At 34.6% G+C, this 12,416-nt stretch overlaps 1 protein-coding gene and 1 long non-coding RNA gene across 4 annotated transcripts in view; one reads left to right on the top strand and one right to left on the bottom strand.

The window, feature by feature from the left end:
- Positions 1 to 2,481, bottom strand: part of LOC109233890 — a 3,038-nt gene extending 557 nt beyond the window's left edge. Inside the window, exons 1-3 of one of the 2 annotated variants that reach the window (XR_002069101.1) lie at positions 2,310 to 2,481; positions 1,367 to 1,459; positions 965 to 1,257 (exon numbers count right to left, since the gene is read on the bottom strand). This is a non-coding gene — a long non-coding RNA (uncharacterized LOC109233890). Of the gene's footprint in view, positions 1 to 964; positions 1,258 to 1,366; positions 1,460 to 2,309 lie in introns of those variants that run through there. The other variant, XR_002069102.1, reaches the window with a different exon arrangement.
- On the top strand, positions 6,229 to 11,058 carry LOC109233220. Of its 2 annotated transcripts, XM_019399005.1 has the most exons (9): positions 6,231 to 6,447; positions 6,636 to 6,709; positions 7,228 to 7,509; positions 7,820 to 7,880; positions 8,528 to 8,652; positions 8,804 to 8,866; positions 8,991 to 9,115; positions 9,404 to 9,543; positions 10,801 to 11,058. In XM_019399005.1, exons 1-8 carry the CDS (start codon positions 6,402 to 6,404, stop codon positions 9,537 to 9,539), a joined length of 912 nt encoding a protein of 303 aa, XP_019254550.1. In that variant the 5' UTR covers positions 6,231 to 6,401; the 3' UTR covers positions 9,540 to 9,543; positions 10,801 to 11,058. The 2 variants fall into 2 exon arrangements, with proteins under 2 accessions (XP_019254551.1, XP_019254550.1); XM_019399006.1 differs by lacking the exons at positions 9,404 to 9,543; positions 10,801 to 11,058 and having other exon boundaries at positions 6,229 to 6,447; positions 8,952 to 9,042.

The following is a 12,416-nucleotide window of genomic DNA, read 5'->3' as shown; positions in this document are numbered from 1 at the left end:
AATCGCTTCTTATGTTTGGGTTTTGAAAAAGTGCAAAATGACTGAAAATCTTAGATTTATATACTTTGCTGAAGGACTGGCGCGGACCGCGCAAAAATGCCCCGCGGCCGCGCCGAGGAAGGGAGGGAAAACGACTCTCTGAACCTATCCAGCACAGACCGCACTGATTTGGTGCGCGGCCGCGCTGGTTGACCTAGAGTTCACTGGCCCTCTGAACCTAGCCACGCGGACCGCGCAGAAATGCACCGCGGCCGCGCGGCTTCCGGCGCGGACCGCGCAGAAATGACCGCGGCCGCGCTGGGGGCCTGCAACACCTGGACCTGCAATTTCTGATACTTTTAAGTCTAAAACCCTCCCGGGACCCACTCAAAACTCACCTGAGCCCTTGGGGCTCCAAACCCAACATACACACAACTCCAACAACATCCTACGGACATATCCGTGCGATCAAATCGCCAAAACAATATCGAATTAGGCCTTAAGACCCATGATTTCCTTCCAATTTCCATGAAACATCAAATTTTACTGTTGCTAGCTCAAAACACGTCAAATGACGTCCAAATCTAACCAAACTTCACAGCAATTGCTTAACTCATATTTAAGACTTGTGCCGGGCGTCGGAACCAAAATATGAGTCCAACAGCACAGTCTTCTAACAAATAACACTTTCCAATTCTTTAATTATTTTCAGAAAACAATTTCACGTAAAAATTCATTCCTCGGACTCGGGACCTCGGAATTTGATTCCGGGCACATCCCCAAGTCTCATATTATCCTAGGGACCCTCCGGGACTGTCGAATCACGAGTCCGGGTCCGTTTGCCCAAAACGTTGACCGAAGTCAACCTTAATCAATCAAAACATCAAAAATTTTATTATCTTTCTCGCAAATTCATATTTAAACGTTCCGGCTACGCGCCCGGACTGCGCACACAAATTCGAGGCAACCCCCAAGTGAGGTTTTCACGGCCTCAGAAATACAGAGTGAGTAGGAATACAGGTGATGACCCTTTGGGTCGTCACACTTCTTGGATTTGATGGGGGCAGCATCGTTCTTTCCATTAACTGTCTACTTCCAAAAAGAGATGCAAATTGGCCAGAAAAAGATACCAAAGCATTCTTTCCATTAACTGTCTACTTCCAAAAAGAGATGCAAATTGGCCAGAAAAAGATACCAAAGCATTCTTTCGTATGGATATAGCTGAAAATACTAAGTTGGACAGTTGGACTTGCCTGATCGTATCAGTTGTTGCAGCTGCTGAACAAAGCAGATTTATCCCATGTATTAGTCAATCGGCGCAAGATTTTTTTATTAAGTACTTTAAGTCCCGACACTTATAATTCGTTAATTAAGATTAATAACTTACGGATTTTTGAGAGGCTATGCAAAAGAACGACACCAAAGTTGATAGTCTAGCCAAGTGAAGCATATCAAAGATGTCGTCAATCGGCCATACTACCTGAAAGCAAAGCCAATGAATACATAATATAAGCAATGCTGAAGGAAGAGGCATATTATATATATATAAAATCTTTGTAAGGTAGTGTTGGAATTTTCAGTACAAGTGAGCAAAAAACCAAATGTATAGCCATCTTCTAATCTTAGAGGGTTTCTAGGAATTTCATCATAGTTCTAGTGATCAGTCCAACATTTCCCTTCTTGACATTGTAAAAAAAAATAGTGTAAACATTTGGTTTATCGTTTATACACCCTTTTCCATGATTGAATATCGGAAAAGAGGCCATCTAGTGCAGAAACATGTATCCTAAGTTGAAGAATGTTGCATAAGAAGATGATAAGCACACAGATATTTGCGACATTCTATCTTTCTATTACAGATGTGTGTTGCCACATAAAGATGTTCTCACCCTAATGGAAGTCGAAGTATATTTTTTTTCTCTGTTAGTAATGTCCATAAATTTTGAGGCTTCTCTTACTTGGTGCAGCAGAACAGGAAAGTAGGAGCAATTCAACCGATAAAATTAAGACCTTGTTGATGATAAAAAAGAACTTCGCTATTTAACCCTGAACTGATTAGTTGACAGCAAAAGATAAATTTCATAAAAAAAAACATAGTAAATGTGCAAATCAGGAACAATTAGACAGCAGAAAACGAACAAATTTGATCAAAACACATAGTAAATATGCAAACCAAGAATATTTACTGATATGTATGTAAAGATTCTTGCAACAATTATGCAAAAGAGCAGAAAACGAACATTTACCAACCAAAACTTAGATTAGCAGTAGAAGAAGGCAATAAACAACGAAAATTGCACAAACAGCTAATTAAATTAAAGAGCTCGCACCGAATTCAAATAAAACAAAGATGGATAAACTGCCTGCATATGCCAACAGGAGAATTCACAGAGAGAAATCGAGAAGTAAAGGGGAAAATAAAGAGGTATGCAGGTGAATAGACGATTGAGTAGAGCAAGGCAGATGACACAATGAAAAGGCTCTACAGGTCATGGCGCTTACTCAGCAAATTTTAGGCTACGTGTACAGCTGTACAAAAGCCCGTGGAAATATTTCAGAACTCAAAAAGGCAATGAAAAGACCTAAAAGCCCCTGTCTCGGCACCTGAAATGACCAAATTGCCCTTGGTAAGCAGGCATGATGACCCTGACCTGCTTCCCAAGCGGCTTCTATGTAGTATAAGTAGTAAAATATAGAAGAATATATATATATGATAAAACTCCCCAAGAAACCAGCAAATATTGGTCAAGCCCACACGAGATTTTGGGACATAAGCCCAACAGTACATTATTGTTCTTCTTCCTCTTCGTCATTCAATATGAAAATCCAACCAAACACAACTTAAATCTTTACCAAACCTCTTTAAAATTGAGATATGAATTTCAAAAGATATTCTCAATCAATTGCAACAATATTCAATTAAACAAATAAAAATTTTGCAAAATTTAATTTCAAATTTAAAGTTTTAATTTTTTTTAATGGTTGTCTATGGAACTTTTATGAGAGTTTATGACTTTGTAATCTTTTATTATTAATTGCAATAAATGGGGGGAATTGCCAAGTTCGTCGTCACAGGAGAAAAGGAAATAACTTTGATTCGTATGAAGGATCAACTGAAATAATTTTTAAAAGAACAAATTGTGGAAATTCAAAATGATGTATAGAGAGTAAAATCATTAATAAATATCATCTATTGCAAGTCTTTTCTTTCGTTTCTACTTGAGAAGATAGCACAAGGAAGATTGGTCAGAGCATAAAAGAACGAACTTCCAAGGAGAGAGGCGTAAGAAACAAAAGATTGGACAGAAATTGGGAGGAATTAAAACATAATACATTTTTGTCTACAATTAGTAATTGCGTTTATGCTATGTAATTAAGAATGAACGTGTTAAATATATTTAATATTAAGCATATCTATGTAAAAGTTAATGAATAAGTTTATAGTAAATGGATACAGTCAAACCTCTCTATAATAACATTGTTGGATCTAAATTTTTTTGGCTAGTATAAAGAATGATTGTTATACACCTATAATGACATTTGACCTTTAAATAATAGTTGGTTGTTATGGGCCAAAAAGAGGCATATAATCTAAAAAAAAATTGATGTTATAAAAATAACAAAATTATTTAAATTTTAAATCTCACATACTTCACTAGTTAAATATTAAAGAAAGTTAATACAATTATATTAAATGCATAAATGAATGTGTAAAGTTTTAAGCTCTAAGGCACATATTTTAAATATACTTGAAAAGCTCTAATTCATTCTTTCCAGTAGGGGTGTCCATAAAAACCCGAAAAATCGAACCAGACCGAAAACCAAACCAAACCGACCAAAAAAACCGATACTTTTTGGTTTGGTTTGGTTTTGGTTTTGAATTTTAAAAACTGATCAAATTTGGTTTGGTTTTGGTTTTAATCAGAAAAAAACAAAAAAAAAAATCTAACCAAACCGACTATAGGAGTAGCTATTTCAAATTTATTATTACACACACACACACACACAGACACACACACACACACACACACACACACACACACACACATATATATATATATTATATATATATATATATATAAAGTTTCAAAAATTTTATGGTGAATGTTAATCGTTTGCACTTTTAGTACAGTTTTTTACCTTTATATTGTAGTTTGATTAGTAGTTTTCTTTTGTTAAGTATAAGAATCCATTTCGTATTAAAAATAATAGATTTTTAATTGAGTCATTAAATTATTCATTACTATTTGATTCAACTATCATCAATATATCTTGGTAAATAATAGATTTCTCAAAGGGCAATTGATTTGATAGTGTTACATTGAAAATGTGGTCGCCTGAATATGTGTTTGGTAGTGTATGTCTTATATTTAAGAAAAAACCGACAAATAATCGAAAAAACCGAATAACCGACAAAACCCGACATAAACCGAATCGAGAAAAAACCGACTTAATTGGTTTGGTTTGGTTCTAATATTTGAAAAACCGACTTACTTGGTTTGCTTTCTTTTAAGGGAAAAACCGATCTAAACCGAACTATGAACACCCTACTTTCCAGATTGATGAAGGAAATTTCTAATTGTAGCTTGTTTAGAAAAGATTAGAAGGAATCAAATATTTGTCTCTTTGCTTACTCTAAAGAATAGAATTCGTACTCCTTATTCACATTGTTTTCTTTGTGAAAATTATTTATAAATAAAAATAGAAGACAATGATATTTTTAGATTGCAATATGTATTCATATGTAATATTTTGTCATAATTATAGTATATTACAATATCAATTAAATATTTGGTCAAGATCTCTACATTTTTTATTGGTAATCATAGATACTTTATCCGTCTCAAATTATTTGTCTGGTTTCTAAACATAGTTGTTTCAAATTGTTGTCATTTTAGAAGTTCAAGATAAAATTAATTATTTTTTCTTATTTTATCCCTTGGTAATAATTGTTCTTGAAGATGGAGATATCACATAAATATAATCTTTATTCAATGAGTGTAGATTATATCTTAAGACATAAATAAGAGTAAAATAATCAAAAATACCTTCTAATTAATTTTTCTTAAGGGCTGTGTAAAAGAGAAATATGACAGATAATTTGAGACTGATGAATTATTCTATTTTTAAAGATGGTTAATTATTATATGACCAAAAAATAAGACAAAGTTTTTATAAAGAGCGTACTGTTATAAAGTTGGTTATTGCTGTTATAGGTAAATTGTTGTTATAGAGAAATAAAATATAAGAGAAACTTACACAAATGTCCCAAATAAATCTCAACTTACCAACCTCAAGCCATTAGTCATAGACTTACCAAAACTAGCCAACAAAAATTTAAAAACCAAATAATAGGGTTCTTTCTCTCAAAGAATCACATGCAAAAATCACCTTTCATATTTTTAAGCGTGATTAGCAACATTAGATACAAGACGGAAAGGAAATTTCATGGACGGGGTAGCAAATAAGGTGATGAAATACAAAAATCTATACAATATTCCAAAAATCTAAACAAAAAGGAACTTTTTCAATGGGTATAGTTGAAATTCATTGAAAATATATAGATAAGCTAATATACAAAATTTGAGGAAGATTGGAGGTGATTTGAACTGGTTTTGTATCAAAATTCGTAATTAAATCGAGTTCAAAAAAGTCTTCTACGACACATGTATCAAACATGTATCACGCATGTATCTCACACACAAGTATACATGTGATACACAATTGATACAAATATGATACACAAATGATACATAGTATGATACACATCTCATTTTTTTCATGTTCATCTTTTACTTCGAATTTTCAATTCAAACCACCTCAAAACCTCACCAAATCATCCCAAAACTGAGATTCAAGCTCCTTAAGTTGTGCCCAATCTATTCTAATAACACCCATTCAAAACAAAGCAAAAGTTTGATATCTTTTTGCTACAAATAGCTAATTGGCTAAATTGGCTAATATTAGTAATTTTTTATCAATTGGTCAATTTTTATAATGAGCTACTTATAAATGGACATAGCTGGTAATTTCCCAAAATATAACATAACAAATTGGGTTTGAAAAAACTTTAACCCAAAGAGGTATTGTTATAGAAAGGTATCACAATATAGGTTATAAGTCGACAGTTTCGGCTGGCGAAGAATTTGGACCACACAATTTGGACCAATTTTTATTTAGCCCCTTTCTTCAGCGGCTGAAGAAAATAAAATAATAAAAAATATAAAAATCTTATTAGGAAAAAAGAGTTTCTATAAAAATGTTGGTCTACATTTAACCATTCGCCTTTCTTCCTCTTTCATCTTTTACTGATAAAATGTAGAGTAACAGTGAGATTGTACCTAGAACAGAAAAAAAAACTTCGAGCAAGTGAGGGAAAATTCTTGTTAGAATTCTATAATTCAGCTTTCAAGCAATCATCAATGGGTTCACTTACTATAAACTACTGTTGGACTATTGCCACTGCATGTAAGTTTTCCTTTGTCCATTTCTTGGAATATGGTGAAATCTTCCTTAAGCCTCCATGTCCATTAGTAAGAAACAAGAATCTTGGAAGAAAACCCAAGATGCCTAAGCAATTTCTTTATGCTTTTATAATTTATGTAAAAGGACAATCTTTTATCTGTTTTTAATTGTGTTTACTCTTATAAATACAGCTGAAATTCTATCTGGTAGGAAGTTTGGTGATTCGAACAGTTCACTAAGGCCCGTGCCCCCTGTATTATGCTGTGTGAGTTCTTAAAACATGTATTTTATGTTCACTTAAATTCAGGTCAATTTCTATTTAGGTATGGTTAGTGAACTTTGCCGAGGGTCTATTGGAAATAGCCTCTCTATCCTCACAAGGTAGGGGTAAGGTCTGTGTACACACTACCCTGCCCCGACCCCACGATGTGGGATAATACTGGATATGTTGTTGTTGTATGGTTAGAGAACTTTATACACTATAACTATAAAGGCACAAAAGTATTAAAGTCAATAACTTTACCCACTGTAACGACCAAGTCTACCCGTTAAGGTGATTTTACTGTTATAGTGGTAATTCAATTTACCTCTATGTGACAAAAAATAGTTTTATGACTTTATTTTGAATAGTGGAAAATTTTCAGTTACTTTAATATGACAAAAAGTAGTTTTGTGATTTTTTTGACTATTGTAGTGGTTAATGTTCAGTAACTATATGTGAAATAATCCCTTGAACTCATGTATATCTTGGACTACTGACTATGCTTACTCCTCATAATACAGAGGTGTAAAACCAATGTAAGGGCATTTGCAAGTCAGAGGTCTGTTAAGAAATCAAGAAAAAAAGGGAAAACAGAGAAAACTGATACTGCAGTACCCGAGAAGTATCTGTTAAGTGATGATGTTAATCCAGATTACGTTGAAGATAGCAAGAAGAACATATCCCTTCTTGACACTTCAGAGGCTGGGACTTCTGTGCCGATGATCCCATCTAGAGGTTCTGTGCTTCAGGCATGCATAATCACTTCTGGTTTAATAGGTCTTCTAGGTGTCGTAATTCGAGAGGTACACTTTTTCTCTCAGCTCAAGGATGTTACTTACTGTATGAGTTCATATTTTGATAACAATATGTTACTGCTTTTTGTATGCACAAGCAGAGTGCTATGCTTACACTTCATGTGCTAAGAAATTGAATTGTTAATACTAGCAAAGTTGTGTTTGATTCTATCATCTAAGTTTCATTCGTATTGTGAAGACTACTAAGCATTATGCTTAGATTGATAATTTCTTCTACTATTTGGTGTTAGTGACACTTAGATTTTTAAAATCCATGAAAGGAAAGTAACCCCCTTATTCTGAATTGGTTGATTTGCAGGTTTCTCATGTTGCATCAGAAGGTGGGTTGCCAATTGTTGACTGTTCTGTCGAAATACCATGTAAGTCTGAGAAGCTTTCTTCTCTATGCAGTAGTTTGTGAGATTTCCGACACCTTATTGAAAGTACTTGTTATATTGATAAACCTCTCAAGAATTTGGTAAAGAAGAAATTGCTCTGAAAATAATATCAACGGCATTAATTTGTCTGTGAATTGTGTGTCCGTAGCTAAGATGTTGAAATAAACCTTTGCAGCGCAATAGTTTTTCCCAAGCTCATTGACCTTGTGATATTCTCCAGCTACCAACTAGCTTCATGATAATTTTCTCTCTTTTATAATGATCTTCGTTGTGTGATGTTTCACCTTATATTTTCTCTTGTTTGTATCTACTAAGGATGCCTTCTTAAGCTTTGACTAACTCAGGATGGTTTATTTAAGGTTTTATCTTACATCAACGACTGCAAAGTAATTGTACTAGTTTTTCCTTGAGTACATTTAGAAACTTGGGATCTATAATTTCCCCCCTGAATAACACGCCGTTCTTTTTGATTTATCACGAGTATACTGTAAGTTGAGAGGAAGTTTACACCATGGCCCTGTCATAGGAACTTCTCTCTTTTTAATGCTGAAGTGCCGCAACGTCTTAACTGATGGGTCTCATCAGTTACAGTTTATATAATCTTCAATGATGATAAGCTCTCTCTACAGTGACTTTCCAGATGTGGCATGTTGAGTTGATTACTGGATTGGTAATACTGGTATCCTCTTGTCGGTACTTACTGCTGAAGATTTGGCCTGATTTTGCCAAGTCTAGTGAAGCAGCAAATAGCCAGGTACATATTCTCGCACAAATTAATTCGAGCTTTTTTCTTATTGCCTACTAATCTTGACTTTCTGCTGCCCTTAGTATAAATGCAAACTTGTTCTATATTCTGTTAAACTTAGCTTTCTTGCTATTCTGAAGAAAAATAAATTCCATTTCAGGTCTTAAGTTCACTTGAACCATTGGATTACATAGTGGTATCACTTCTTCCAGGCATTAGTGAGGTATGCATAAAAAGTCTTTCGTTATACTTCTCAATTACATTACTTCTTTAAACTGCTAAATGAGTTCTTCATCTTGAAATTTCAGAACTGATTACAAGCTTGTATGGGTATCTCAATGACACAGGAGCTTCTTTTCCGTGGTGCACTGCTACCACTTTTTGGCATCAATTGGCAGAGTGTCATGGCAGTTGCTTCCATATTTGGGATACTTCACTTGGGCAGTGGTCGAAAGTACTCCTTTGCTGTCTGGTATTTTTTTTAAACTTATGCTCCAACTGTGGTATTATCCGTAGATAATCATATCTAAGCAAGTTTCTGGATACAAGTCAATAGTTTCTTTTTCCTTTTTCTATCATGAGGTGTCCTTGTGCTCGTGACATGATATTTCACAATATAACTTGTCGTCTTTTTCTTGTCCATTTACTAGAATCTTATAAGAAACACGTAAGGCTCAAGACCAAATTTATATCCATTGCTTGAATTATGATGCTGAAGAAGGGTGGTGAGACTTGAATTTTGCAACTGTTATAATTTCAGGGCCACATTTGTTGGAATTGCGTATGGTTATGCTACACTTTTATCATCAACTGTTCTTGTGCCAATGGCTGCTCATGCCGTAAATAACCTAGTAGGAGGCATCATATGGCGCTACACATCAAATTCGTCAAAATAGATTGGTAATTTCTTTTGCACTACAGTACCACGATATCTTGTGAGTTTTACAAGATCAGCTCTCTCTCTCTCTCTCTCTCTCTCTCTCTCTCTCTCTCTCTCTCTCTCTCTCTCTCTCTTACGCTTCATCTTTAAGTAATATCTAATAAAGGAGTATGAAGGGTTTCTGCAGTATTTGCATAAACCCTTGAAAGCTCAACCCAGAATTGGTATGAAAATTAGCATTGCATTGATTAAATAACCATTCTGAACAATGATTTTCTTGGCTAAAATTCCAAAAGTCTGTCTTGTTCCCTTTTTCATTAATTTACCTTTTTTCTCACTGTGTTTTTGGATATTAGCAATTGTCTAAAGTGGAAATGCTAGTAGTATATGTTTTAATTGATCTTATTACCATGTTAATATGATTAGAGAATTGCTATTTCGTTAAAACTTTAATTGTTGGTATGAATTCCATCCAAGAAAAGAAAGATGATGTCCTTCTCAAAAAAATAAAAAATAAATAAATAAATAAAAAGAAAAGAAAAAAAAAGATGACGTATAATTGAGGAAATTTTATCTGGTCATACTTGCTCGGTTTGCTGCATTTACTAACTTGCTCTGGGTGCTTTCTTCGTTTTGGCAAGCACCAGCAATTCTTTTATATATAGAACAGTCTGTTCATATTAAACAAAACTATAAGCTGCAAGTTCCTGGTTTTGCTTCTTTAGATTTGTGAAACCATGATAAAGTTTCTCACAATCGCCTCGGTTCTTGTTCTGTTAGCCTCCATAAATCGTGTGGAGGTTGGCCAACAACTGCTTGTTGTCAGCCGTCTGCAGCATGGACGAGCACTAGATGTTATTGTTCACCTTACTACTCTTAACTGTCTACATTTCTCCCATTCTCCTTTAACTTTGTGGCCAGCAGATGTGTTACTATTAGCCTTCAAATAACATGTTTTTTATCTGCCTTTTCTCATGACAAATATAACTATACAAAGGAACTTATGATGTGCTGGTTTTGCGATTGTGTTATGTAGAATTTAAAATACAGTGACAGTGTAAAAGATGATTCGAGGTAACTGTCCATAAAAGTGGATTTAGTAACCTTAAAAATAAGGTATGTTGCCTGTTAAAAAGGATAAAATACACTACTGGTGCAAAATTTCTTGCAGATAAGTTAAATCCATGTTATATGTATATATATGTTAAAAGCTTTTGCATACATTGTCATTGTTGCTTGTAAATTTGACGTTTTATGAATGAATCTGTATTTTGCAGCATGCACGAGCAAATGCAAGAAAGCTTGCTGTGACTGCAACATACGGGTGATTCCTCCCGTCTGCACCAAGTGCCGACTGATGGTTTCACAGGTTAAAAGGAGTCATTTTACTCTTTATCATGGGATATGTGTAAAAGATCTGTGAAAGATCTTTGCTTCTTTTTTAGTAATATACGTGTGATTTCTGAGTTATTGTTGGTGAAGAACGTTACTGATTATTATTGAGAACAAAAAATTTTCTGCAGCATTATGAGCTCCAATCTGGCCATAACTTTTTCTATTATTCGACTATTTTCTGTTAGCATTATCAGGTAATTCTCACTTAGATCCCCTCAGGTTTGGGGAAGTGGCACTTAGCTCCTTGTGGTTTGAATATGGCAGATTAGCCCCTTACTGTTGATCAAGATTATAGTTTGAAAAATTGGACAAAAGCTAGGAGCCATCTACTTGACTATAAGCATGAAAGACGTACTAACTTCCATTTACATCTTCTTTCCTTATGAAATTATGTTTCCATCAGTTTAGGCAGAGATGAGCAATCAAGAAAATTCAGAGGAATGCACATTTTGTTGCACATTCCTTCACATGCTGTAAGCCTGTAACTAGTACAAGGCACCCACTGTGTGCTTGTTTGTTAGCTTTTTGACCGTTCTTCCAGTTGGCATGGAAATGAAATGGAGCACTAGCTTTAGTTATTAAATTGGGTAAACAAAAAAAAGAGGACAAGAAAACTTCTGAATTTTGGCGAGGAACCGATTAATGAGGCTTGTTCTTTTCAAGAACTGTGAAGAACAGACACAGGAGAGAAAACTGAAGAGTTCATCCAACTAGCAGAAACTGAAACTTTTAAGTTGAGTAAGTTTCACAGGTAAACATTCGTATGTCTTTTTTCTATTCATTGGAGTGGAGTTTAATCTGCACTTTTTTGAATGAAAAGCAGTGACATTAAGCGCCTCCAGATATTAAAATTAACATTGCATTGATCAAATGGCCATACTGGTTTTGACTGATGATTTTCTTTGCTAAAAACTCCAAGAGTCTGTCTTGTTCTCCTTTTCATTAGTTTACTTTTTAATACACTTTTCTCTGGATATAAGCAATTGTTTGAAGTGGACTATAACGACTCGACCGATCTTTACGAGCATTGCCATTTCGTTCGGTGGTTTGAGGTCTCAAATAACTTCATTTGATGTATTACGACTTGCGTGCATGGTTGGTTTGGTTTCGGGAAGATTTCGGAGTGATTCGGAACACATTAGTTCCTAGTTTAGAAAAGCTTAAATTACAAGTGTTGACCAGTTTAACTTTTATGTATTTGATCTCGGATCAGAGTTTTGAAGGTCCCGTTAGGTCCAGATGGTGATTTAGACTTAGGCATATGTCCGGATTCAGAGTCGAAGGTTCCTAGGTTGATTTGGCTCTAATTGGCGAATGTTGGAAGTTTGAAGGTTTAGAAGATCATAGGTTTGACCCATGTTTAGAAGCTTAAGTTACAAGTTATGACTTGTGTGTAAATTTGAGGTCATTCCGAGTTGTTTAGGCATGTTTGACGTAAGTTTGGAATTCGAAAATTTGGATTAGTTCATTAAGTTTGAGTTGGTGTGAGATTCGTAGT

Source organism: Nicotiana attenuata, chromosome 10 (assembly GCF_001879085.1).
Source record: "Nicotiana attenuata strain UT chromosome 10, NIATTr2, whole genome shotgun sequence".
Classification (NCBI taxonomy): Eukaryota; Viridiplantae; Streptophyta; class Magnoliopsida; order Solanales; family Solanaceae; genus Nicotiana; species Nicotiana attenuata.
Note: the sequence above shows the minus strand (reverse complement) of the source record. Positions and strands in the feature narration are given on the sequence as shown.

Coding starts and splice junctions, on each gene's coding strand:
- LOC109233220 (XM_019399005.1), top strand. CDS start 6,402: ATGGGTTCACTTACTATAAACTACTGTTGGACTATTGCCACTGCAT. Junction 7,510..7,819: donor TAGGTGTCGTAATTCGAGAG/GTACACTTTTTC, acceptor GTTGATTTGCAG/GTTTCTCATGTTGCATCAGA. Junction 8,867..8,990: donor TTCTTCCAGGCATTAGTGAG/GTATGCATAAAA, acceptor TCAATGACACAG/GAGCTTCTTTTCCGTGGTGC.